The sequence below is a fragment of the Eublepharis macularius genome, chromosome 2, assembly GCF_028583425.1.
Source record: "Eublepharis macularius isolate TG4126 chromosome 2, MPM_Emac_v1.0, whole genome shotgun sequence".
Lineage (NCBI taxonomy): Eukaryota > Metazoa > Chordata > Lepidosauria > Squamata > Eublepharidae > Eublepharis > Eublepharis macularius.
This window is the reverse complement of record NC_072791.1, coordinates 206,634,788-206,661,923: the sequence shown is the minus strand read 5'-3', so window position 1 is coordinate 206,661,923 and position 27,136 is coordinate 206,634,788. Positions and strand designations below refer to the sequence as shown.

The window sequence follows — 27,136 nt, the reverse complement described above, 5'->3', positions numbered from 1 at the left end:
AATTGCTGGAAACTTTGGGCAGGGCCTGTGGAGGGTGTAGTTTGCAAAGGGGAGGGAGTTCAGAACCTTGAAATACTAAAAAACTATTATAAGGCTTAGCTCAACTCAGACCTGAACTATACATTATGAGAAGATGCATTATGCCTCTCCAAATGCATTACATGTGCTATTTCCATACCTTCTGTAAGTGTCACAAAATTGTGGAAGAGGCGAAGAAACACCAGTACAGCCGCATGTTACGCAATAGCTAGGAGAATGTGGGTTAGTGGTACTCATACCATGTAATTTGCATCAGTCTATTGCATCATGAACAGATGTTTCAAGGGCTTATTTTAGCCGTTTCATGTATTATAGCAAAAATGCTAAATTTTAAGTTTGCAGGTTACAGAAAATAAGCATGGCTGGCTGGTTGTATATGGTTGACAATACATTTTATGGTTTTTTGCAGAAGGAATTATACAGGTTATTCTTGGGTATGGTGCATAAGGTAAAATTCTATGATTGTATTTTTTTAAAAAAAGGCTTGAGCAGGCCAATTCCATGATCTACTCACAACTAGAGATGGGCATGAACCAAAATACAAACCAATGTTTGTGACAAACCGGGCTGGTTTGTGGTTCGCAAACCAGTGGTTCGTCAGAGCCCTTTTCTGACAAACTGCCACGAACTTTAGGCTGGTTCGTTTGCTTCATTTTTTGGTTCATCACTGCAGACAGCCTGGCGCTGACCAATCAGTTTCCTAGGCAACAGGGGATGGATTTCCTGCAGACCTTCTGATGACCCAGAAGTGACAATTTGCTGACCTGGATGTGACGTTTTCACAAACCAAACAGGGGCAGGTTTGTGAAAGTTTGTGGTTCGTGAAATGTGACGAACCACGAACTGCATGGTTTTTTTCCCAGTTCATGTCCATCTCTACCCACAACAGGCCCCATTGATGTAACCATTCTGTAGCAATACCAACTTAATTACAAGCGCCACCGTGACATCCATTGTTTTGATCCCAATCAGCATAACTTGGAGAGTTGGGCAAACTAATGTCTTCATTAGCAGTTGGTATAGATTAAAACACCCCAGTTGTAGTTATAAGCTGTCCCTTATCCCTTGCCAAATATGGGGAAACACGTGTTCAGTTTAGAAGTGGCCCGTCTTTTGAGCTGTGGTTGCTTGTAAATAAATGGAAAGAAATGCTTCTGCTGCAAGCTTTATTTTTTTCCTCCTCACTTGTTCCCTCTTTGGATCCTAGCCGTAAGTTCTGCTGGTAAGCTTTTACCATTACTAAATCAGTAGAAACTGCAACTTTAGTACTAAAAACCTCTAATTAGAAATATTCAGTTTTTCAAGTGCTGATTTAATAACAGTTGTAAGGGAGGAAAACTGTGAACTTACCCAACCGTTATGGTCATCTTCAGAGGCTCTGTTTCAGGTGTCCCATGCTTCTGAGATTAGGCAGGTAGTAACCCAGCAGAGGGCCTTCTCAGTCCTCGCACCAGAACTTTGGAACAACCTTCTCATAGAATCATCTGTTACCTTCTGTTGCCATCTTCTGTGAGCAGGTAAATACTTTGTTTGGTTTGCTGTTTCCTCAGTGATCCTGTCCGATGTTTTGTTGTTTGATTTTTTAAGTGTATTTTAGTTCTGATTTTAATAACATTTGATTTATATACTGCCCTTCAGGAGAACTTAACACCAACTCAGACCAGTTTACAAAGTGTGTTATTATCCCCACAACAATCACCCTGTGAGGTGGGTGGGGCTGAGAGAGCCGTGACTGACCCAAGGTCACCCAGCTGGCTTCAAGTGGAGGAGTGGGGAATCAAACATGGTTCTCTAAGAGTCCTGCAGCTCTTAACCACTACACCAAACTGGCTCTTGTTAATTGTTTTAATTGTATGCTTTTTGTTTTACTGGTATGCTTGACGATTTAATGGTTTTTAAGATGTGATTATGTTATGTATGTTTTAATTGGTTAGCTACCTTGGTGGGCCTTATAAGGGCAGAAAGGGGGGTATCAATTGTGTAAAATAAAATTTTAAAAAATTAGGCCGGATTCCATGGGGTCACAATCCACCATTACGTACTCTACCACCCCATAAATGTAATAGCCTTAAGGAATCATTAACTATATTCAATTGAGCACTATGACGTAATCTGTGGCATTTCATATTTGGCAAACGAGCCACTCTCAACCAGCATCTTACAGGAATGAGATGAGTCAGTTTTCTGAGAAGGCATGAAATTATTCCATCAAATACCAAACTTCTCTCTGTGAGCCAAACTACAAGTGACTAATGACACAGGTTGGATTCATCAGCTTTTCTCAAGTTTTGATGGGAAATGTAGGCAGCTTGGTGGAATGTTGGACAAGTGACAGTTGAAAAGTCCATTGGACAGCAGTCGGAGAGCCAAGCTGCAAGACCAGGATGCCTACATTTCCCATCAAAACTTGAGGGAAGCTGACAAGTGTCCAACCTGTGTTAGGCATCACTTGTAGATTGGCTCTGTGACTCTTTTCTTCAACAGTTTACGCAATGGGGGATTTCAAAGCCAAAGCACCATTCTCCTCCCTGGCTCCCAAGGTACAGCACACATGACCAGTGATTTCAGACTTAGCCTCTTAACTATGTCCTTGTAAAAAATTAGATGCCGTCCAACACATTTTCTTTTTGCTGCCTGTTGTTCCTTTTCTAGAAAGGAAGAACTAAAATGTCAAGGTCTTGAACACAGCAACATGGGAGTCAAAAGGTTATTAACTGGAGAGAAACATTTATTACCGTACTGTAAAAGTATGAAGTGCACTGCCCTAAGACGTAACGTACACATTGGTCACTCCTACACAATACCCCCTCAAAAAGTACGACAGCCTAATCGTGTTTGTCAAGCGTTTCTGTTATCTGCTAATGAGGAAAGCCAGAAGAGAGTCCAACTCCTAGAATTCCACTCAGACAGTGGAGAATGTGATGTAAACGAATGCATGTATGCTCTCCTCTTTGGAGAGAAAATGGCTAGTGATGTTCACAGCTAAATTCTGCATGCTGCTTGTCAAAATAATCTATGTCCCATATGAACAGAGGCTCGGACTCAGCAATGCTCAAAGAGAAACCTAAACAGATTTAACACAGTTCCATTTGTACGAGGTTGTGTGCAACACCTACTGCTTGTAATGTCCCCCCTTTGTTGTAGGTTCCCTGGCTAAGTACTCAAATGCCCAGAAATTAGTTGAACAATATTTTTCACAAGCAGTGTTGACTTGGTGTTAGCTGCTATCATGGTATTTTTCTTAAATTTCCACTTGCACAAGAGCTCTAGCATAAGCAGAAATGTGCAGTATCCAGCCCAGTGAATGAGAAAGTTTCTGTCCTTAAAAAAAAAAACCCTGATTAACTGTCCACTGTAAATAGCCTGCAAGAATATGTTAAAACTTGGGCAAACGTTGCTTTCATATAGGAAAAAAAATGGATTTCAACCTACCAAGGACATTGCTTATGAGAGTGGAAGAGATTTACATCAAGAATTTCTCAAGTGGTTACAAACTCTTTCAAAAATGATCACTACTGCTGTTTAGAAATTCAGAAGGCACTTGAAATTCTGCAATAGCCCGATCTACACATTACAATGCTATTTTAAAAATGTGGGAAACTTAGAGATGGAACACGAGCTTCAAACAAATGTCTTGCATCACCCACCACTGAAGCAGAAGTGGTTTACTGCGACACACACTGACCATTCTGTACATTTATGCCAACACAGGGCTTTTTTTCTGGGAAAAGAGGTGATAGAACTCAGTGGTGGAACTGAGGACTGCACAATGACATCACTTTGGGTCAACTGGAACAAGGGGGAAGTTTTTTTAAAGTTTAAATCACTCTAGGCAAAAATGGTCACATGGCCGGTGGCCCCACCCCTTAATCTCCAGACAGAGGGGAGTTTAGATTGCCCTCCGTGCCACTTGGTGTGGAGGGCAATCTAAACTCCCCTCTGTCTGGAGATCAGGGGGCGGGGCCACCGGCCATGTGACCATTTTCAAGAGGTGCTGGAACTCCGTTCCTTGGCGTTGCATCTGAAAAAAAGCCCTGAGCCAACAGATAACTATGACGTTGCAACTCAGAGGGATGCGAATGTGTGATATGTACATCACTTGCGCATTTCTGCCTTGGCAAAAGAAAAAAAGCCAGCCATGGTAGCCAGATCCGAACAAAAACAAGAATCCCCCGTAGCGACACAACCATCCACAGTGTGATCACAATACACATACCACTTGTGATTCAAAAACACTCTTGATACAAATAGATAATTCAATCCAACCCACAGCTTCTGAAAGTAAAGGGTATTTATATCATCATTCTCATGACATGTGAAACACATTATTCTGGTTTGTTGCACATGTCACTTTATAGCACATCATGAGAATGGTGATATAAATACCTTTATCTTTACTTTTGGAAGCTGTGGGTTGGATTCAATTATCCATTTGTGTGTTTTTGAATCACAACTGGCATGTGTATTGTGGTCACACTGTGGATGACTGTGTTGCTGCGGGGGGATTCTTGTTTTTATTTCTGCCTTGGGACAAAATATCGGCTGCTTACTTCAACTGGAGGAGTTAACTGTGTTAGTTAGCAGTTGCAAAATAGTAAAAAGTCCAGTAGCACCTTTAAGACTAACCAACTATACTGAGGCATAAGCTTTCGAGAACTACAGCTCTCTTCGTCAGCATCTGACGAAGAGAGCTGTGGTTCTTGAAAGCTTATGCCTCAATAAAGTTGGTTAGTCTTAAAGGTGCTACTGGACTTTTTACTATTTTACTTCAACTAGGTGCATTGAGAATAGGTGTGTTTGGCTTATTCTTATAGCCATTTTGGAGTCCTAAGGATTCCTTACCCTTAAAAAAAAAATAAAGAAATCTTATAAATCCCTCCACTCCATAGTTTTGAAAATACAATGCAGTTTAAACACAGGCCTTTGGAACAGTAAAATAAAAGTAACTTCCTATGTAGTTTCAAGCATATTGCCTCTTGTTCCTTCTGCAACAAGCTAGCCTTATGCTGCCACCTGCTGGCTTTGCATATAATTGCAAATTTGGGGTTCATTTTTAAAATACGTTTGCAGCAATGTGCCAGAAACACCATGAGCTCAGAGCCAACACAGGCAAGGCTTTTCCTTTAGCCACTGCGCACTGAACACATCAGGTACACAGACCCTTCGAAATGGCAGAAGCAGCTTTCCAGAGGACAGGTGTGTCAATGGTTAAGGCATGTTTTACCCAGTGAGTCTCGCACAAAGAGAACAATTATTCACAAACTACAATATTGAGGTAAAAAATGTTGATCAGATCATTCTCCCTCCCACCCCCCATCCCAGTTTTTTTAAAAAATGCAGCTTTGTTTTTCTAAATTGCTACATAGTCCATCCACCGGCCTTTTCATAGGTGGAAACAGTATTCCTTCGTAGCGCAGAAAAGACAGTTTTGCAGAGAAACGTTTAGAAGGCCGAAGTCCTACAGTATTCTTGCAACAGACCAAGTCTTCGAACAAAAGCCTCCAGGGTAGTGCAGACAGCATATAGTCACAGCGGCTGCCAAAGTCTTGTGGACAGATCCAAGTTTTGCACTACCGAAGGATTCTTTTTCTGCATTGAGCTGCAAGCAGAATTGAAACGGGGACTCCACCTGCCACTTATTAGTGTTATATTTCCCCCTTAAAAATCTGGCAGTGCCCACCCCCAAGGGCAATATCCTAATATTACGCTGACTCCATAGACAGCTCCATGCAGCTAATTGTGTGCTTCTCCCACAACTGTCTTCCCTGCCGGTTCTGCTGCTCAGAAATAAGTGCCCAAGCATTAACGAATGGATGACTGATCAGGGCAGGGCGGGTTTCTTTTATGACTCCTTCCATCCTTCGCTGAAGTTGTGATTGTTCATTCATTTTTTAATGACCATAACGGAGCAATTATGATAACAACTGTAGTGGAAAAAAAAATTAAGCCCGTTCCATCAGCCCAGAAAATTAATAGTCTTATTTTTCACGACAGCAACATCCTATTTGTATAATTATGAGCATCATTTATGTTTGAATTGTATCTGATGATTTGATGTAAGGAGATAAAAGGAGTAATTAAGGCCACCTGTTCTCCCCTGCTCAGGCACAGAATCCATTTAGAAACACTGGGGCACCCAAAGGGAAACTAGGAAGCGTCTCTCTCTCTCTCTCTCTCAAAAGAGAACTTAAAGGGACAGTAGATCTGGGATCAATCGACTACTGTGGCAACTGAAAACAGTCCCCGATAACGTTTGAAAAAAAGATGGAAAAACAATGCAAAAAACGGTGGAGTGCAAGGGGGTGCCTAGATCCTCCGTATGAGCAGCACGAAGTCGTTGCAGTCATTCCAGATGAAACGCTTGTTATGGAGCCAACTTATCCTTCCGTAAGGAACGGACACTTTGGATGTTTGAGAACAAAAGTCTGACAGCATTTGCTGAGAGAAACTAAGCATCCAGGAATGAATCCCTGTGGGGTGGATCTCTCTTCCTCTGCCAGGAACATGAACTAATAGAATCTTGTAGCCACAGCTCTGGTAGGCTTGGAATTTACTCCGTCATTCAGAGTTCATCCTGGTTGTTGGAGAGATGGGGGTGGGGAGGAGAGATTACAGAAAAGAATTAGTGACCGATGTAGGAAATAGCAGGAAACAGCATTTGAAATAAGATCTTGCTAGAAAAATATTGACACATATTCATGTTCTAACCGTGTGTGCGGGCGGAACAGTAAATGCGTTTCCCCCAAAAGACGTTGCCCGTTATGCTAGACCGACAGTAGAGAAATCTGTATTGTCTCAAAGGTTCTTTACACTTTGGGGGGAAAGATGGTAAAAAAACCAAACCCTCAAAAACAACTTTTCCCTACTATGATAATACCAAGATGGTGGGACTTGCTTGCAGTATTACCATATCCTTCGTAATATGAAGTCAGAATTGGGATTTTTTGCTGAACTGCTATGCAATAGTTCAGTGGTTCCATTTAAAACTCTCCCTCATCATTACACCAGGTGTTTAAGTTATCTCAAATAATCAAGTGTCAAGGGATTCAAACATAAAAGGAAGGCTACCAAAGCAAATTTGCTGTTTTGTACATTGATATACACAGGGCTTTTTTTCTGGGAAAAGAGGTGATGGAACTCAGTGGGTTGCCCTTGGAGAAAATGGTCACATGGCTGGTGGCCCCGCCCCCTGGTCTCCAGACAGAGGGGAGTTTAGATTGCCCTCCGCGCCGCTCCAGCGGCACGGAGGGCAATCTAAACTCCCCTCTGTCTGGAGATCAGGGGGCAGGGCCACCGGCCATGTGACCATTTTCAAGAGGTTCCGGAACTCCATTCCACCACGTTCCAGCTGAAAAAAGCCCTGGATATACACATCCAGCACAGGACAAAAATGTCAGGAGTATTCAAGTTAATAGCTGACACACCACATTGCCTACCTTGCTTCTGGAGGCCTTTTTCCTCTTATTTTTAATATCTTCAATTTTGTCCAGCAGTAGATCAGCTATGACTTTCACATCTTGGCTGTCTATGTGTTCTCCAAAAGCATTTTTCTTTAAAAAAAATACACATGCAGGGACACACACATCAGGGAAAGTTGATCCATTTTTGGCTTAAATGCACCCTTATACGGCAAAACGTTGCTATTCAGATACGCACTTACAAAGTCTCATACTTGTCATGTACCTAAAAACTCTCTCTCAATGAAGTCTACTTCAAGTTAACTCTATTCATGTGCTTTGGGTTAAAATTATATGCAGGTACTTGGTACTGTAAAGCACAGACACGATCATCAGCCCAGGCTGTCCTACACTGATCAAAGCCTTATCAGAGTCAATATTGTCTACTGTGATTGTAGCAGCTCTCAGTACACGTCTTTCACATCACCTGCTACTTCAGCATTTCAACAACTAGAGATGCTGGAGACGGAATCTGAGATTTCCTGCATGTCAAACAGATGTTCTACCGCAGACCCATACCCCATGTGCTCAAGAGCCTTCTTGGCTCCAACAGACAAGCTGTTCCCATGCAAATAAGGTGAATTAAACTGATGGTGGTTATCTATTGCTTCCCTTTGGAGGGAGAAAGAGAAATGCCCAAATAAGGAAATCTCTTGACACAGTCTTGAATTGTGTCATGGCAGTAGGGGGAGAAGCTTATTCGAGTATCTGATCCACAATGCAAAAACAAGGAGGTTTTGCACGGCAGAAATGTCACATATCAGCAATGTCTTTTGCTTTTAAAGTTAGAACTCTGTCTTGGAGTCCTGTGCAGTGGCACAAGGTTGCCTATCAGTATTTATGGAAGGAAACTAGAGAAAACAGCAAACAAAGAGCTCTGGTGGTACTGCCTGCCAACTGGTTGACAATATGCTTTCTCCACCTCCTTACCTTTGTTCCTTGATAAGGATAAAACTTAACCGTTGGATAAGCTTGGATGCCAGCAGATTGACAAGTCTGACCATACGCTTGGCAGTCCACTTTTCCAGCTTTCACCTTTCCTTTGACGGTCTTAAAGAAAGAAAGAGAGGCAGACAGGCATTAAGGTCGGCTGCTCAAAAAAAGAGTTGGCATCAATTTGCCAGTAAACTGCTTGTGCTTGGAACAAAGCAAGAAACAGAGGAAAAAGTAGCGTGCACAAAGAGGTCCATCTTAGGGGTGTGCGCTTCCGGTGTCCAATTCGGGTAAAATACCCGAATCGGACCGTATTTGTAAAAATTTGGGATTCCCGAATCGGGGCCAGCGTGGTGGCCCCGATTCGGGAATCCTGAATCAAAGCTTCCACGAAGCATTTGGGTTGCTTCGGGAAGCTTCGGGGCAACTTTAAAGGGACCCTTTCCTGCCACTCGCAAGCGGCAGGTCCCTTTAAAGTATCAGCTGGCAGGCGGCTTGCCACTTCGGGTTTTGGGTGTTTCCAAATGTTTTTCCTTGACTATTTTCAGGCTGCACACCCCTCCATCTCCCGTCTCAGTTCCTCTTAATTTCCCAAGCCGTTTCAAAACTGAGAAATGAGAAGGAAAAAGCATCCTTCTTTTCCCACCCTGAAACAAACAAAACAAAATAGTTCTGGCATGAAGGCCTCCACAGGATCCGGTTCCTCTAGCCAAGTGCCTTCTGGGTGAAACCTTCAAAATTTTCAAGGGATCTTTGTTATTGCAAGGAATCCTGCAAGGGATCTTTGCTACTGTACAACTTCTGCTGGGGATCACTGCTTCCTGGAAAAACTCACTGATTAACAAGCTTGTAATCTGTTCTTCCCAGCTATTCCGGAATGCATGCAGCCCCCTCAGTCTGGAGAACTGATGGTGTCCAATTAGAACAACGCTCCAAATTCCCATACCTGGGGGTGGTCTTTGGCTCCCACCTTAACTGGCAATCTCATTTTAAATTTGTCACAAAGAAAATTAAACTTTTGGTATCAGTGACCGACCGCTTCTTTTTTCCCAAGGGAGGCAAATACATCCTAGGAGGTTTCCATGTATTTAATACGAAAGTCATTCCACAACTCCTTTATGGTGTTTCAGTATGGATTTGTCAAGTCAACGAGAATTTAGATTATCCACTTTGCCGTTTTCTGTGACACATCACAGGAACACCACAATGTATAGCTGTGATAGATTTAAGATTAGAACTGGGTCAGGGCTCTATTGAAGCCAAAGCATGGTTGCATGCTTTCAAACACAGGTTAAACGTCTTTTTACGAGCTAAATCAAGACCAATACAACTCCCGTTGGATGCAAAAAATAGATAAGAAACTATTTAGCCTCGGGTTAGTAAAGGATGATATACTGAGCCTTGGGAAGAGTGAATCATTATCAACCAATAAGAAACGAATAAAAGATCTAGATTACTCTAGCTCAGTTATGCGTGCTCGGAATGTGCTCAACCCAGTTCTTTGGCATTCTTCCATCTCCAACAATCCCAGCCTCCATTAAACTCTTTTAACAGCTATTGCAGAGCATTTATGTTCGCACGTCTGAATGCTGCTCCTTCTGCAGTTTTACATGGGAGATACCATAATATACCCTATTTGGACAGACTTTGGAAATGTGACATGGAAAAAGTCGATTCTTTGCCCCCCATAATTCTGGAATGCTCTCGTTACAATTCTTATCGTGAACTGTGGATTACTCCTATCTTAAATAAATTACCCCCTATCGTACCAAAAGACAATATAGTCCCTTATTTGCTGGTGGATAGAGACCCAAGGATCACGCTGGCTTTGGCCAAGTATTTCTCCTCCATATTTTCCTTAAAGAAATAAAGATTCCGTATCCACTGCTCAAGATCATTGGATCAAAGGAGCTTGAAAGGAAAGAATGCACGCTCTCTTTATGTGTGTCGGCAGAGCCATGGCTCCTTATGGTTGCTGATAGAAACCTGCTGTCCCACAGGAACCCACGTTCCTTCTTCTGTCCTTTTTAGGAAAAGCCAAGGGAATGCATCCCGGACTACCATACAACAGTTTGGTTCCTTTAAAGCAGTATTCTTTAACCCACGGGTTGCCAAACCCCACCCGCTGGTCATGGGTCCCTATAGAGCCACCATTTTTGCCCTTTAGAAGGACTGTATGTGCAGAGGGCAAGGGTACTATTCTTCATGCCTCTTTGCACAAATGATGAAAGAACAATTTTAATGTAAATGTAATTTTTGATGTTATCTGCTCTGAGCCTGTTCGTGGGGAGTGCAGGCTACAAATGTAATCAATCGATCAATCAGAAGCTGCAGGATGGTGAGGCAAGGTCCGGAGTCAGGAAAAGTTGAAGGTTTTAAAGAATCCTGTAGCTTCACTGCAACTTGGCAACTGATCGGGCTTTGGAAGCGTGAACGTGATGGAGAATGGGTAGACAAGCTTATTTATTTTACTGTGGGATCAGGTTTTGGATCTGGTTCCAAGGCTGATGTTTGTCACATGCACTAAACAATTTGCTCTTGCCGGATGATTATATACTCACCCTAGCTAAGATCTCGAATTCCAGAGCAAAGTTTTGGCAAGGGCCACACCAAGGAGCATAAAAGTCAACGACCCAGTGATCTTTTCCATTCAGGACTTTGTCCGTGAAACTCTGAGGTGTCAGATCCAGAGATGCTCGAGGCAAATATCTAAAGAGAAAACAAAGACCGTAAGAATTCAGCTGAGTACCTCTCCCCCGCCAGTGATTCATAAATAACAATTACTAATTTCAGCTACCCAAGGTCAAATGCAAGCTGTTCTCATTCTCTTGAAGCAACTCAAAAATACTTCCAGAATTATATTAGTCTTGAGTTTATAATAATTTAGACTGTCAGCTTTGAAATTTACTCCCCTAACCAAGGATTAAGAGATAATATGCAGCCAACAATTCAACAATGTCACATTTCTGCCTGGACTTCAAAACTTCAACCTTTAAAAAATTAATCAGGAGTGGAAAGCAATTTTTCTAAGCCCCTGTCCAAAAAAGTTCAAATACAATTGAGACTATTTAAGTAAGGGGGAGTATCTCTGTAGTAGAAAGTGTGATGTGAAATGTATGTATGACACCAAATAAAACTATGATTGCTCAGACTTTCTGCTATATGTAGTTTTTTTACCACCGTTTTTTGACTTGTCCTAAGCAAGTTGCTGTCACAAAAATACAAAAAGTGGGTTTGCTCCAACTTTCTGCTAAGTCTTTCTTCAGAGGAGTCACTGGATTCAAACTAGTAACTTATTCGAAGAGGATAGTTTCAGATAGGTAGCCGTGCTAGTCTGTAGTAGAAGAGCAGGATTCGGGTCCAGTAGCATCTTAGAGACCAACTAGATTTCCAGGATGTGAGCTTTTGAGAGTCAAAGCTATGTCTGACAAAGCGAGCTTTGACTCTCCAAAGCTCACACCCTGGAAATCTAGTTGGTCTCTAAGGTGTTACTGGACCTGAATCTTGCTCTTGTTCGAAGAGAACTTCTTGTCAATAAAACCTTGATATTGTAACTCACCCCAGTGCCCATCTTTTCAAAGAATAAGCATCTCTGTGCCAGCCATTGTAGCTGCTGTAAGAAAAGCATAAAAATCAAAGCTTAACATAGAGCGAATGCAAGTTTCAGTTACACATACAAAACACTAGATCAGCACTGCTCTGGATTTTGTTCAGGAAAGATGAGCTGGATACTGGATTCCTACTTGTTCATTCAGGAAGATCTTTCTTGAAGAAGCAGAAAATCACCTGGATTTTCAGTTCTAGTGGGAGATTTTCAACAGAGAGCCAGTTTGGTGTTGTGGTTAAGAGCGGCAGGACTCTAATCTGGAGAACTGGGTTTGATTCCCCACTCCTCTGCTTGAAGCCAGCTGGGTGGCCTTGGGTCAGGCACAGCTCTCTCAGCCCCACCCACCTCACAGGGTGATTGCCGTGAGGATAATAATAACACACTTTGTAAATTGTCCTGAGTGTGGCATTAAGTTGTCTTGAAGGGCAGTATATAAATAAAATATTATTATTATTATATTAAATTTCTCTATAGGAATAATGCTGTGAAAAAGAATAATACACTGCGGCGACCAACTAATTACACTTTTCTTTTTAAAGGATGTTGGGTAAATTAGGAACGCGGTTCCTGGAACGACAATGGACAGCCTTTATTTTTTCCCTCCGAGATGAAAATAGTCATTAGCTGCCATTCAATTACCCCTGCGAAGCAGCGTATAGAATATGCAAGGGCCTCAAAAGTATCCCGGTACAACTACAAAATACAAATATATCACAAGGTTTTCTATAAGTTGCTACTGGGCTCGAATTTTTTCCTACAAACACCTCTATCCACCTGAGTGCAAACAGAAGCGGAGTGATACCCTTCCAAATCCACCGGTCAAGAGGCTTAAAAGGACGAAGTTTTGTTTACGACTGCAATTTAAATGACCATGTCCAACCTATATCTTCTCTGAGTGAACTGTTTTAGCTTGCTGACCACACCTCTGATAGCTTTCACCAAATATATTTTCAAGCCAAGAATACAAACCCCGTGTTGCATTACTCACTAGTGCTGTTGAGAGGAAACTGATTTTTGGGGGAAGAGTTTTATTTCAGGATAGCCTTGAACGTTTTCTTGTTGGCAGAGAAAGAAGTATTTTTGACAGTCCACGCTGCCCACTGAGATGATGCCATTCAGCAACTGAAAAGAGACGAACAACCACGCAGCTTGAGTTGTAAAAATGACTGCAAAAAAATTCCCGCCATCTTAACGCCGATAGCAATGAGTTGGATCCAGCGGTCTGTGATCTTTCCCAGATGTCCTTGCTGACCCCAGGAAATGTGATTCCTAGGGTCACAGGATCGGCTGGTTGTGGAACTGCTAGCGGGTGGCAAGGAGATCTGTACCTCTCGCTGCCTTCTGTTGAGAGATTACTGGATTCAACCTAGTGCTTCTTTAAATGAACATATGCAGGGCTTTTTTTCAGCTGGAACACGGTGGAATGGAGTTCCGGCATCTCTTGAAAATGGTCACATGGCCGGTGGCCCCGCCCCCTGATCTCCAGCCATGCTGTGGAGTGCAATCTAAACTTCCCTCTGTCTGGAGATGGTCACTGGCCATGTGACCATTTTAGCTGAGGGCGATTTAAACTTTAACCCCCCCCCCTTGTTCCAGCTAACCCAAAGTGACATCATTGTGCGGTCCTGATTTCCACCACTGAGTCCCACCACATCTTTTCCCAGAAAAAAAGCCCTGATGAATCTCTCAAAGAGGTGCACTTTTCATTCCAATGAAAGGAATGGATCTATATGCATGAGGGAAACACGTATGTGTTCAAGCAATCTGAGCTTCATGAATACATATGAGCTCTAACATCCCATTCAGAAAAATGGCTTGAGGTGTGCGTGGATAAATCAAGGTCTTGAATAAAGAGCTACACAGTCAGTAATGAGATAAGACAGCACACAGGATTTGCCTCTCTCTGGGTCACACATGCTTTAAGCAGTTCTTTTACCAGCTTTCCTTCATCAAACTGCTATTTAAACTTGAGAGAAATTTAGAAAGCTATCTCAAAACTTGTGGGGCGAGGTTTCCTCAAAGCTTCTCCCTCTACTCTAATTTGGGTGCATAGACGGTTCACGTACCAGAGGACTGCATGCCATGATACCCCAAATGGTGGATCTGTCTATTTTAAAATGCATGTGGCAATATGCCCCCTGCCCCCAATTATTCCCCCCAGTACATCTTACACAAAGTATCATTTAGAGATGGGAATTTAAACGGAGCACAGCACAACTGAAAAAAGAAACGAAGTGATTCTTACATTTTAGAATAAACTCAGAAGAGTAAGATTGCCACGGTCCATTTCTGTACAATTTTAAAATAGATAACAGTAACTACTCCAGGTCAGTTAAAGATGCTGCGACAAGCTGCCAAGTCCAATTTACGACACGGCGCAATTCCTCTGATATAGGCTAGTATCACAGACGCTCCTAATATAGGAGTGTCTGTGAAGCTAGCCTATATCAGGATCAGAGACACTGATATAATTAAATCCTAGCTGATTTAATTGTATCGGTTTTAAAAGAAAATGGGTGCATGCTGCTCAGGGGAGAAAAAAGTGATGCGGCTAGATGCACAGCAACAATGTACACAAAAGCGGCAAGGCTGAAACAGGGACTCCCCCGCCTCCCACCCCATACAAAGCCTGAGAAGTCTCTTCGCCGTAGGCATGATATTCACAAGGAATTTTAAACCTTTGTACTAAAGGAATTTTGAGAGATAGAATGCTTCTCTGTTTCAGTGCTGCTCTTTGAAGCTTTTGCAAGTGGACAATAGCAATTTGTGTAGAACTTTCCCGAACAACTGTTCTAAATAAATGCACAAATGGGGAAGAGAAACTCATACACAGCCAAAGCTTTTTGGAGGCGGGAGAGCAAAAAAAGCACACGTGTCTGGAAACTCTTTGTGTACCCCCGTGGGGTGTTTCTGTGGGTATGTGACACTGGCTGATTCCGCACACGTTGGATAATGCACTTTCAATGCACTTTATCAATGGTTTGAGGTGGATTTTTTGTTCCGCACACAAAAAAATCCGTTCCAAATGATCTATAAAGAGGATTGGAAGTGCATTATCCAACGTGTGCGGAATCAGCCACTATGAGATGAAAGAGTAGAAATCTCCATAGAAAGGAGAAAAGTCCCCAAGTTCTTCATCTTATATTTAAACTGAGGAACGAAAAGAGGTTTGTGACTGTTTTTTACCCTGGCCATCCTCTTCCATTCCGGCATTAAAGCTTGGCAGGGACCACACCACGGAGCATAGAAATCAACCATCCAGATATCGCTGTTCTTCCTCTTCTTCACGAGCTCACTGAAGGTCTCCGGTGTTAGAGAAACTACTGATGGGTTCATGAGATCCTGAGAACGGAGAAGGTTAGATGAAATCTCCATTCAAGTGTACAAGCTTGCTCAATGGTACAGTTTGAGAGCCAGTTTGGTGTAGTGGTTAAGAGTGCGGGACTCTAATCTGGAGAGCCGGGTTTGATTCCCCACTCCTCCGCTTGAAGCCAGCTGGGTGACCTTGGGCTAGTCACAGGTCTCTCAGCTGCACCCACCTCACAGGGTGTTTGTTGTGAGGATAAAAATAACATATCTTGTAAACCGCTCTGAGTGGGTGTTAAGTTGTCCTGAAGCGCAGTATATAAATAGAATGTTGTTTTTTGTTGTTGTTGTTATTAGGCAAAACTGAACACCCCCCACCCAGTAAGTGAAATATTTATGGTGCTTAATAAGAATGAGAAGGAAAGCTAACAACATACCAAATCTTAAAACACACTGCATCCATTTGATAAGCACAGCCTAAGGCACTGTTTTCCCATGAAGGAACCCCTAAATTAATTTTTCAAATCCCTAGGATCCGCACCTATGAAAATGTATACAGGCCAGAAAACATTCGTGGCGGAGGGGTGCAATTCAATTACTGCTAATTTTTGTCAAGAAAATGTATTTATAAAGAACTGCTGTATGTGTTTGTGTGTGTCAGCCTATATCATAAGGAAAAATATGAAGTGTTTTTCCTGACTTTTTTGTATAATCTATTTTTTTCAAGTATCAAATCAAAATAAAGTTCACATACAAGGTCGATATTTCGACTTGTTTATTTTTGCACAAATGCTGACTTCTTGACTGACTTCTTGCAGAATCCTTGGCAATGTCCCATGAAACTCCAGGGTTTCCATGGAACCCTGGCTGGGAAACACTTTAAGGTCACATCATCTTAACAACAACAACATTTGATTTATATACCGCCTTTCAGGATGACTTAACACCCACTCAGAGCGGTTTACAAAGTATGTTATTATTATCCCCACAACAACAAACACCCTTCTGTCAGGAGGGTGGGCCTGAGAGAGCTCTGAGAGACCCAAGGTCACCCAGCTGGCTTCAATCAAACCCGGCTCTCCAGATTAGAATCCCATGCTCTTAACCACTACACCAAACTTAACCCCTACACCAAACTTTCTTATTTAAGGAAATCAGGTTACAGTATTATTTAACTTAATTTGGAACCAACTCCTGTATAATGTCGGCGAACTCACAAAACTGTACTTGAAAACAACCCAGAAACTGCAGCTGGTTCAGAATACTGCGCCGAGTTTACTGTTGGGGGTAGGCAAGAGGAATATATCTTACCTATTTTAAAACAGCTACAATGGCTGCCAGTTTGTTTCAGAGGGCTGGTTATGATATTTAAAGCATTTCAGGCCCAGAAACGATCATCAGATAAACAGCTATTGGTGGTCCCTGGCCCCAGGAAGGCCCACCTGGCCTTGACCAGAGCCAGGGCCTTTTCGGTCCTGGCTCCAGCCTGGTGGAACTCTGTCTCTTGAAACCAGAGCCCGGCGGAACCTGTTGTCCCTTCGCTGGGCCTGTAAGACAGAGATATTCCACCAGGTGTATGGATGAGGCCGAGTCTAGCCTCCGCTGGCCACATGGGGCGGGGGGGGGGGGAAGGAGTCGATGAATGCTTAAATCCACCCCCCCCCCCAAGATGTGTTACCACCATTCTGTTTTAGACTTCTGTTTTAGTGAGCGAAGATAAGTTAGACTGTGGTTGCCGCCCTCTTGATATCTTTTAATTATTTATATGTAAATAGTGATTTTAATATGCTTTTATGATTTGTAAATCTTTTGTTATATTGTGATTATGTTTTAACGGATGTAGTCAGCCCCGAGTCCTTTCGCGGGGACTAGAAATGTAATGAAATAAAAGAAACAAACATATCTGAAGGACCGTTGCACATACCTGAAGGACTGCCGGCTGTGATCCCCAGGCTGCTACCTGCTAGCTGTTCTCCCGCCTAGGGTAGTCAGCCTAGCATCAGCCAAAGCCCGTGCCTTTTCCATCACAGCTACTACTCTGTGGAGATGCAGGTGTGTGTGCGTGTGTGTGCGCGCGCGCGCGCGTGTGTATACACTGTCTCTTGAGGTGTTTAGGAGGCAACGCAAGGCTGTTTTATTTGTCAAGGGGATGTAATAACAACAACAACAACAACAACAACAACATTCGATTTATATACCACCCTTCAGGACAACTTAATGCCCACTCAGAGCGGATTACAAAGTATGCTATTATTATCCCCACAACAAAACACCGTGAGGTGGGTGGGGCTGAGAGAGCTCCAGAGAGCCCTGACTAGCCCAAGGTCACCTATAGTATTGTGGAATTTTCCTTCCCCGATGGTCTTTTGACCACCTTTATTTAGTCAAGGTCACCCAGCTGGCTTCAAGTGGAGGAGTGGGGAATCAATCCCGGCTCTCCAGATTAGAGTCCCGCGCTCTTAACCACTACACCAATGTGGGCTGAAGGCATTTTGTGAACGGGAGGCAAGTTACCTGGAGTTTTGTTTTACTTTTTATCTTTTAAAGTTTGGAAGGGTAAACCTGCTGGAGCCACAAAGAAAGGCAGGACTTTTGACTATCTGGTACAGTTACCTCAATAAACTCCAAAATCTGTTCAGCAGAATGGTGTCCTTCGTATTCATGAGTGTCTGACTGGTTGAACACCACCGTTGTTGGGTACGCTCTAATGTTGTGCTATGAAATCACAAAGGAGGAAGAAGACGATGATGAGGAAGATGAACCTTTACAAAAAACTAGCAATGATTTCACTTGAGTTTCAATCGTTTTCTGACACATCATCAAGTACTTTGAAATTGCAGTTCTCTGTTTTGGATACTTGTGTGTGCCGCAAGTCAAATAAAAGATATTTTATTCTAAATAACTAGGGGGGAAAACCCTGACATGTTAGAAACTAATTACTGAAAAGTGTCTTAAGCTTTTGGGACAGGCAGCTGGACAAAAACGGACTGTTAAAAAAGGGTATACTTAAAGTTTACTAGGTTTCAAATTCTGGGTTCTTAACAAAAACTAGAGAGACAGACAGTGTTGTTAATAGAGGGCTAGATCCAGCTTTTTCTCTTTATCTTGCTTAATGTCCTTTCTTACTACAGCTTCTTATCCTACCAATGTTCATTCAGCTCCCATGATCTCCAGCATACCCTTTGTGGTGGTCAAAAAGAATGATCTCCCTCCTCCCCTTCTTGCCTATGAAGAAGATAATTGGATCTAACCCAGGATCTGAAAATCGAGCATTCAGAAAAAGCCGTATTTATCTTTCTATACATGACCGCTATACTCCTCCTCCAACCACTTCAATTCTGTGCCCACTTCTTAATTACAAACTAAGCAGTTTGTAATGCACAGAATCTCCAAGTTTGCAGAATCTACAAACAGCGGTTTGTACAGGTTTAACGTCATCATTCTGACTGCACCATCATTGTGCAAGACCGTGTTTTGGTGGGACAAAGATCTAGGACTGAAGAAAACAAATCCTACTTGAAGTTTACCATGTTGCAAATCCCTTCGTGAACTGTGCAGTCCAATGTCCCAAATTTCAGCTGACCGTACAGTTGCTTTGATGCTTTTCTTAGTTCAGGCAGTAAAGCTCGACAGGGAGGGCACCACTAAATGAACAAACAATAAAATATCTGGTTAATTAAAACAAACCACACCCTGAAATCACTTTATTATAGAAAAAATAAATGACAAGATACACCAAGCTGAACATTATCCTAACAACTGTCATGTTTGATTGTACCCATTCATCCATGCCAATGTTAGTTCTGATGCTTAAATGCCAGTTATAATTCAATTAGGTTCTACTGCCAGTTATTGTAATCATAATCCTGGTGTAACCCAATTTCCTGTTCCTGTTGTAGGGTTTCCTGTTATTAGGATTCTAATGGATTCTCAGACTGTTTATGGAGTTAACTCAGTATTGTCAGTACTGGTCTAATGTGGTAACTGATACGTATGTTTCGGGTTGGGTCCATAGCTTTGGGAATCACTTTCGTTTTCTCCCTCTCACGGCATAACCCTGCAGATGGCAGGGCTGTGGACAATCTCTCCTGTTGATGTTCTCTGAACTGACCTTGGGTGTCTGAAATGTTGCAGTTCTCAGTACCTTGCCTGCCTAGTGTATGAACTCTGAAGATGTTTCCCAGGCTGCTTCTGGGCTTGTGGTTTAGGAGGGAGGGGGTTGTGTGAGTATATAGTTCAGTAACTGCTTTGAAACTTATTCCTTTCAATGGGAAGTCGTCATGCTCATATGCATTTTACTTCCATGTACTCCTATGGACCTGTGTATATGGGAAAAGGCTGATTTTCTGAATAAAAGTCATTCAACCAAGGACCTGTGTCTTGCTGAAATGATACAGGAGTCTACCTGCCATATCCTGTCATCCACAGTCTGACAACACCACAGATTTTTTTGGAAAAGTGGTATCCTTTTTTTTGAATACATAGAAAATAATCTTCAATCTACGCCTACCACCCTTTACTCATTAACAACTTTGAGTGAAATATTTAACATTATATATTGTAATGTTCTATATATTAAGAAAATTTGTTATATAATAGAATATTTTGTAAATATGTTTATGGAAAAATATTTGTAAATCTAACAGTTGTATTTGGCAAAATCTCAATAAAAATTATGAAAGTAAAAAAAACACACACCACACCCTTTAAAAATTAACAGCTGCCACACAGAACCATCGTTTCTTTTTGTGAGACTGAAATTTAGCTCACAGGTTTGAGTCCACCCTCTGGAGAAAAGCAAGATATAAATGTCACAAAACTGAAGATGATCGTTCAAATTCTGGTTTACCTCAACAAACTTTGGTTTCATTGGGGAAGGTGATGCTGTGGAACAACCTATGATTAAGCCAGATTGTCTGTGTACATGTGTCACACAAAGCCATACTTCAGTCTGTGTTAAGAAACCAACTTCAGATCCTGGCTTGATGGATGGAGCAGAGTGGCCTGCATTCAGACAATCACATCAACCACATGCGTGTAACGTGCCATCCAATTGCAGCAGACTTATGTCAACCCCATAGGATTTTCAAGGCAAGAGACAAACGGCGGTAGTTAACCATTGCCTGCCTCTGCAATGTGATCCTGGACTTCCTTGGTGGTCTTTCATCCAAGTACTAACCTGTTTAATTTCTGAGATCTGACAAGACTGGGCTCATCTGGGCCATCCAAGTCAGGGTTGGTGCAAAAGCATGGTTTAATATTAGACTACAACTGAACCAAGCTATTTAGAGGGCTACAAGTCATTTTCGGTCTGAAATGGATATAAATATGGCTATAAAGATGCTTACACATTCTATTATAGTCCAAGCAGCCATTGTGATGACTGCTGGGGAAACAAATGTCAGGATTTATTATTTATTGATTTGATTTGACTTATATCCCGCCCTCCCCACAAATGGGCTCAGGATGACTTTCTCAACCCTTTGAGCTGTTCAGCAATGCCTTAAGGAGAGACTGCAGCCTCCTCCTTGGGAGTGTTTCAAGGAACGGAACAGATGTCTGTCAGGAATCATGGGAACAGCTGGTTTTGGGGCAAGGCATTCAAAGCACAACTGGCTTAATGGGTAACTCTTCTAAAACAGTGCAGTGTAGAATGCACCATAACTACAGTCCGATATATTACTGTGTGGCCTACTACAATTGACTTGAGAGTACCTCAATAAAATATGTAGCAATGCATTTAAACAATATTAAAAAAATGGAAATAGCTGTGCAATAGTTACAGGTGCGAAGAAGTCCACAAGCCAAGGCTCCTTCTCTTTGCCGGGAAAATTCTGAGGCCCAAGAGTGATGACATGGGAGTTCACACTCTCCTTGGCAAAAGCCAAAATATCATACAGAATCTTCTTCCCTACAAAGGAAAAAAAAATAATTTCATTGATGTTTGGCGTGGCAGTGCTATTGTTTTCTCATTCAGAACTTACACTTTTATTTATTTGGATATTTATATCCTGCTTTTCTCCCCAAAGCAGCTTACAGCCCTCCATTTCATTTGCACAACAACCCTGTGAGCAGGCCCCGGTGCCAGGTTTTCTGGTGCCTGAGGCTGGGGGCAGCTTCAGCACTGTTGCTGTCCCTGCGCACACACGCACATGTGCCTGGACTGCATGATGATGTCACATGGCAGGCAGCTGGGACGGCATGCATGCATCCTCCCAGCCATTCCGTTCGGTTGGTCCGCGTGCCGCCCCAGCCGCCTGCTGCTCCTGGCTTGAAGCTGCTGTGCCTGGCCAGGAGCGTGTGCTGGCGGCGGTAGCACGGGGCAGCTGAACGGGAGGGCAGGGTGGCTGCAGCAGCTGCGGGCCAGGCACGGCAGACAGCTGGGGTGGCGTGTGGGTTGCTTTCCAGCCCTCCCAATGCTGCTGCCGCCAGCTCTGTGGCATGTGCCCCCAGCCCCCCCTCCAGTGTCTCAGTGCTCAAGGTGGCTGATGGACCTGCCTCTATGGATACGCCGGCCCTGCCTGTGAGGCAGGTTAAGTGGAGAGACAATGATGGCAGGACTCTAATCTGGAGAGCCGGATTTGATTCCCCACTCCTCCACTTTAAGCCAGCTGGGTAATCTTGGGTCAGTCACAGCTCTCTCAGAGCTCTCTCAACCCCACCCACCTCACAGGGTGATTGTTGTGAAGATAATAATACACTTTGTAAACCACTCTGATGGATGTTAAGTTGTCCTGAAAGGCGGTATATATATCGAATGTTGTTATTTTTATTATTATAATAGAATGAACATCAGTACAGAAGCAAGCAACTCATATTTCCTCATTTGCAAAGGTTTCTTATAGTAACCTTTGAACAGGTGCTCGAACGTGGATTGTCGCAATATCTGGGGTTCCACTTCATAATCACTGACAGATATGACCTTACTGGCTATTTTCCCAACTCAAAATCCACCCCCGCGATTCCAGCCTCCCCCACATTGTGACAAAAGGATAGAGATGAGAGCATTTTATGCCTAGAGGGGGTTAGAAAGATGTTTGCATTTGTGTGGTTTTTAAGTGGGAAAAAGTTTGCAGGGCAAAAGATTATAGCAAATTAAACATTCCTCCCTTCCCTACGCCCTTCTCAAAAGCACAACTACTGAAGCTGTTTTCCTTCAAAAGAAAAAAAATATGGAAGCCTTGTTACAAGCATCTTTCCATGTATCCTGTAATCTGCCCCGGCAAGAAAGAACACGCGGCAAGCCCCGCAAAGATCTGAAAAGATGCAAAAGTTTATCTTACCATGATGAATTTCGTAGTCATCCAGTCCCCTTCCTTTAAAGACCACTGCACACGGCTGATAAACGTACAGGTCGTTACAGACGTTGGGTGCTGTCAGGCAGTCAAACCTACCCACCTATGAAAGAAACGTCTATTAATTTCATACAATCCCAGTAGAACTAGCTGTAAACTTGCCATGAATAGAAGCAAACTGCAGCACAATCCTAAACTTAAATCTCTGTTTAGGACTGGACTGGTAGTCAGATGAAACCCTACACTTGTTGTGCCACCCCATTGACCACAGACTGAAGGTTTCTTCTGGGGATATGCCACGAGTTGGACGAAGAGTCATTGGAGGATCCACCCCAATATACTCACAGTAATCATAATCATACTATCCAAGTTTTTCTAATTTCATTTCAGAAAACAAGTCGAATATGCCGCTGGCCTAGAAATGAGGACTCAAGTACAAGGACTTTTAAAAAACGTTGTTGTTGTTTTTGTCTGCCTTTTTCACTGATTTAAATACAATATAATCAACAGCCAGGAAATTCACTGAGCAAAAATACAACATGATCGACAGTTAGGACATTCAAGGAAAGCAGATACAACAGGGTACGGTAGCTGGAAATTTGAAAACCAGCAGAAAGCCGAACACGTACATGGAACCTTCCTGAATTAAAGCGCAAGTAATTAACATGCCATCTTTAGGAATGCTGAACTACCCAGATGGAGCGTGTCTACATAAGCCGACAGATTTTATGCAGCTTTGTAGGAAGGAAACTATAATATCTGTACAATGATGGAGGAGAAAGCACAGGCTCTGATGTAGCTATGACATTTCAAGAGGAAGTCCAGGAGAAGCAATTAGTAAATTCCCCCGGATGCATCCCCAGGTGGAAAATGGAAGGTGGTCGCCCTCCTGCTGTTGCCGACGACAGCTCCGTGCATACACACCTACGCATCCTGCACCCCACACCTCCCAACTGGAAGGTTAAACAATTGCAGGGAAGCAACATGGGAGAAGATGGCCAAAGCAAGGCTTACTCCTGCCTCACTGTCCTCCCGTTCAAAGCACGTTCCAGACAGCAATGACTGCAGAATCGCAGCCAGAAGCGAAAGCGTACACAAGTAGGAAGAAAGTAACAATCGCGTTAGAAAAAACGTCTTCAAAACTTCCGGGGTCTTTGTTGATGTTGTTCCCCCTCCAAATCAGAGCGGCTTTTAATAATGCCTTCTCAAGGTAGATTAAAAAACAACAACAACAAATAGCCCTGAAGCCTCAATTTTTCTACTTTCTCTCATTCTTACCTGAATGTGTTCAGCTTTAAGTAGAGAACTTAGCTTCTTGAAGTCATGGTCATTCGACTTGCCACTCTCACCGAACAGGAAGAATATCAGCCATCGATGATGGGCCACGTGGTCCTTCCAAAAGGAAAGTATTAACAAGTTGTCAAAAATCTAGGATTTTATTCACATCCGTGAGAAAAACAACAACACTGTGTTTCATGGCTCAGGGTTCTGATACAACTATCTTCTACCCAGAAATCAAATAAGAAGCTAGACAAATCCAAAAAGAAGAAACTGAATGTAAAATTCTCAGTGCACTTCAAAAATCTCCTGGACTGTGAATATATTGTTATCTACAACTTTTCCTTCTGATGAACTTTCCTCCTTTCTTTGGGTAGAAAAATCCGAAGAACCTTTTCCTTGTTCAAATCCCAATAATTGAACCTCATCTTAATTGGCCTTGTAGAAAAAGTTGGTATATTTTGCCAAGGAATCCATATTCCCATGTTTTGAGTGAGAAGACCTTTAGAGAAAATTTGTGACGATATCCACCCAATGGATACACATACCCACATATCTCAGGAGGCATACAACTCCATGACTAGGTAAAAATCCTGTTCAACAAAAATTCTCAATCCTGCAGTACTCCTATACACATATTTAGTACTGGATTACAAAATACACATCTAAAAAGCATAATCACAAAGCCAAAAATAAACCCTCTTTTGTAATCCATAAAACGGCATAAAATTAGCACATTACATATTGCCACCACTCCATCAGTTTTGTAGGCTAAAATGGGCTTGCCATTTTCTGGACGATTCCAAGTAACTGGGCTAGGCAGGCCTCATATGGGAGAGAGTTCCAAGAATTTGGTACACCGTATGCATTGAGAGCCAGTGTGCTGGATCAATTAAACTGCTAACCGGGATTGGCAAGACCTGGGTTCAAGACCTCACATTTCTATACATAACAATGACTGCGAAATTTCAATCAAATCCGTGACTCTAATGCAACTCACATTTGCTGATCAATAGAGGAAAAAAAAAAACCAAACTATGCCGTGACCTGCAAGTATTCCAGCGGAATGTGTCACGCTTCAGAATCAAGATGAGAATTCTCATTTAAACATTTTCCCGTCTTTACCTTTAAAGTGGCTGCAGGGATCATTTCAAAGTCTGGAAGGTGCTGCATGACTTCCAGATATATCTCTCGCGCGTCCAAAGAATTCAGGAACTGGGGGGGTGGGTGGGAATATACAGTTTTGAGTTTTATGCAGTTACACGGTACATTCATTTATTTATACTCGCTTTTGAAAGCCACTAAAGCGATTCAGGACATAGCCACCGCACTACCAGGAGTGGCTCAGGAAGGTGAAAGAGAACAATGCGCGAGCCAGAACAGCAGGGGTTCTGTTCCCCTTGTGTGCTGCTCATTCATCCTGACACTTGCCTATTCTTCAAAGCAGCGCAGGCGCTGCCTGGAAGGAGACCGGGTGAGAGGGGGGGGTGCTAACGGGAGGCATTCTAGCATATGTACGTTCCACTTTCTTGCCATCGGTTTTCTCGAAAGGTTCCACGCACCATACACAAGATCGTCATGAAAACCCATAGGAGGTTTCATAAGGTGTTTGTCACAAATAAACCCTTAAAGTAGCATTTGCTTTTGTTAGTCAGAAGTCCACCCCCAGCACTGTCCTTCACTGTAATACATCCCATGCCTCTTTAAAGTTTTTTTAAAAGAAGAGTGAGAAGCTATGTATCTGAAGCAAATTGCTTTCTATCTTTTAAGACCACAGAACGCTTTTCCTTAAGAGACATTGGTGCATAGGGATGCCAGCTCCAGGTTGGGAAATTCCTGGAGATTTGGGGGGTGGAGCCTGAAGAAGGCGGGGTTTGATGTGGGAAGGGACCTCAGTAGGGTACAATGCCATAGATTCCACCCTTTAGCCCTTCTGTTGTGGCATACTGTTATCTGTTGGTGCAGATGCTGGAATGTTATGGCCTATGGTAACAACAATAACTTACATAGATTCCACCCTCCTAAGCAGTGATTTTCTCCAGGGGAACGATACTCTATGGTCTGGACAGCAGTTGTAATTCCAGGTCATCTCCAGCCACCACCTGGAGGCTGGCAACCCGATCGGCACACTATCCTACCTCTGTTTCTTACAACAGATGGGCACTTCCATCTTAGGGGAGGGACAGCATCCCACCAATTCTCCCCTCCCAATGCAGATTCACCGCTTGTCCTCTGGGCTGTCCCCAATGGGCTACAGTGGGAGGGGAGAAGCAGGAAAGTCCCGCTCTACAAGAACTGTTTCCAGATCTTGTACGATGCAAGCCATGGATACAGATCCACTTCATCAAAGTGGAGAGGTGGGATGGTAAATTACCCCCTGCCTAACACAGGCCACTCTCGAGTGCCCAGTCACTCTCCAAGCAATTAGAAGGAGCTTTCTGCCTCTCCTCCTGTGCTGCTCTAATAACTTGCTTATTCTTCCCTTTGAGGCCACCACAGAAGGCTCTCCCCTCTTTCTTTTTAGGGCAAAGGAGAAGGTGGGGCTCCAAATGGGAAAACAGCAGCACCAGCAACTTTCCCCATCTCTCTACATGCACACCTTTGTTGTGGATGGGAAAGGAGGAAGCTGTTGACTTACTCTTTCCCCTGCATAAACTCACAGAGGTAACTGTATATTCTTCTGTTAGAGGGCAATTTACAGTTTGGGGTGATGGTTTTCCCCACCGAAGCACTGCAGATCTGCTCCAAACACTGTAATTTTTATACAAGTCACCATTTTATACAGCATCCAGGGAGCTGCTGTAGCACAGCGGTTAAGTGGTATGGTTGCAAATCAGCGCTCTACTGGTTCAAATCCCACTACTGCCACTACTCCCATGAGCTCAGTAGTTGGCCTTGGGTAAGCCACTGACTTTCATGCAATGTTAAAATATTTGTTAGTCTTTTGTGAAATACCTTTCCTATAACTTGTGGGGTGCTTTAAAGTTAAGTAATAGAACTGTTAGTATTATTTTAAGGTTTTTTTTCTTTTTAATTTTCATTTTATTGAATATGAACCAGTTATTTTAAGTTTTGATTGGTAAGATTTATAATTCTAAGTGGGTATGTATGTATATTGGCTAACACTGAATTTCTTTCTGAACAGCTTGTTGAGAAATGTTTAAAATTTTGCACCTTGTAGGATTTACACATTTTTAAAATTTAACTCTTTTAAAATGCTT

General features: G+C 42.7%; 1 protein-coding gene across 1 annotated transcript in view; it reads right to left on the bottom strand.

The window, feature by feature from the left end:
* Positions 1-5,366: 5,366 nt before the first annotated feature.
* Positions 5,367-27,136, bottom strand: part of DNAJC10 (DnaJ heat shock protein family (Hsp40) member C10) — a 36,632-nt gene continuing 14,862 nt past the window's right edge. The window contains exons 11-23 of the mRNA XM_054971232.1: positions 25,041-25,130; positions 23,916-24,029; positions 22,626-22,740; positions 21,126-21,253; positions 18,870-18,986; positions 17,956-18,057; positions 15,223-15,378; positions 13,025-13,158; positions 11,989-12,042; positions 10,991-11,138; positions 8,427-8,546; positions 7,476-7,589; positions 5,367-6,613 (exon numbers count right to left, since the gene is read on the bottom strand). Of these exons, the coding sequence (XP_054827207.1) occupies positions 6,602-6,613; positions 7,476-7,589; positions 8,427-8,546; positions 10,991-11,138; positions 11,989-12,042; positions 13,025-13,158; positions 15,223-15,378; positions 17,956-18,057; positions 18,870-18,986; positions 21,126-21,253; positions 22,626-22,740; positions 23,916-24,029; positions 25,041-25,130 (1,404 nt within the window). The 3' untranslated portion in view covers positions 5,367-6,601. The remainder of the gene's footprint in view (positions 6,614-7,475; positions 7,590-8,426; positions 8,547-10,990; positions 11,139-11,988; positions 12,043-13,024; positions 13,159-15,222; positions 15,379-17,955; positions 18,058-18,869; positions 18,987-21,125; positions 21,254-22,625; positions 22,741-23,915; positions 24,030-25,040; positions 25,131-27,136) is intronic.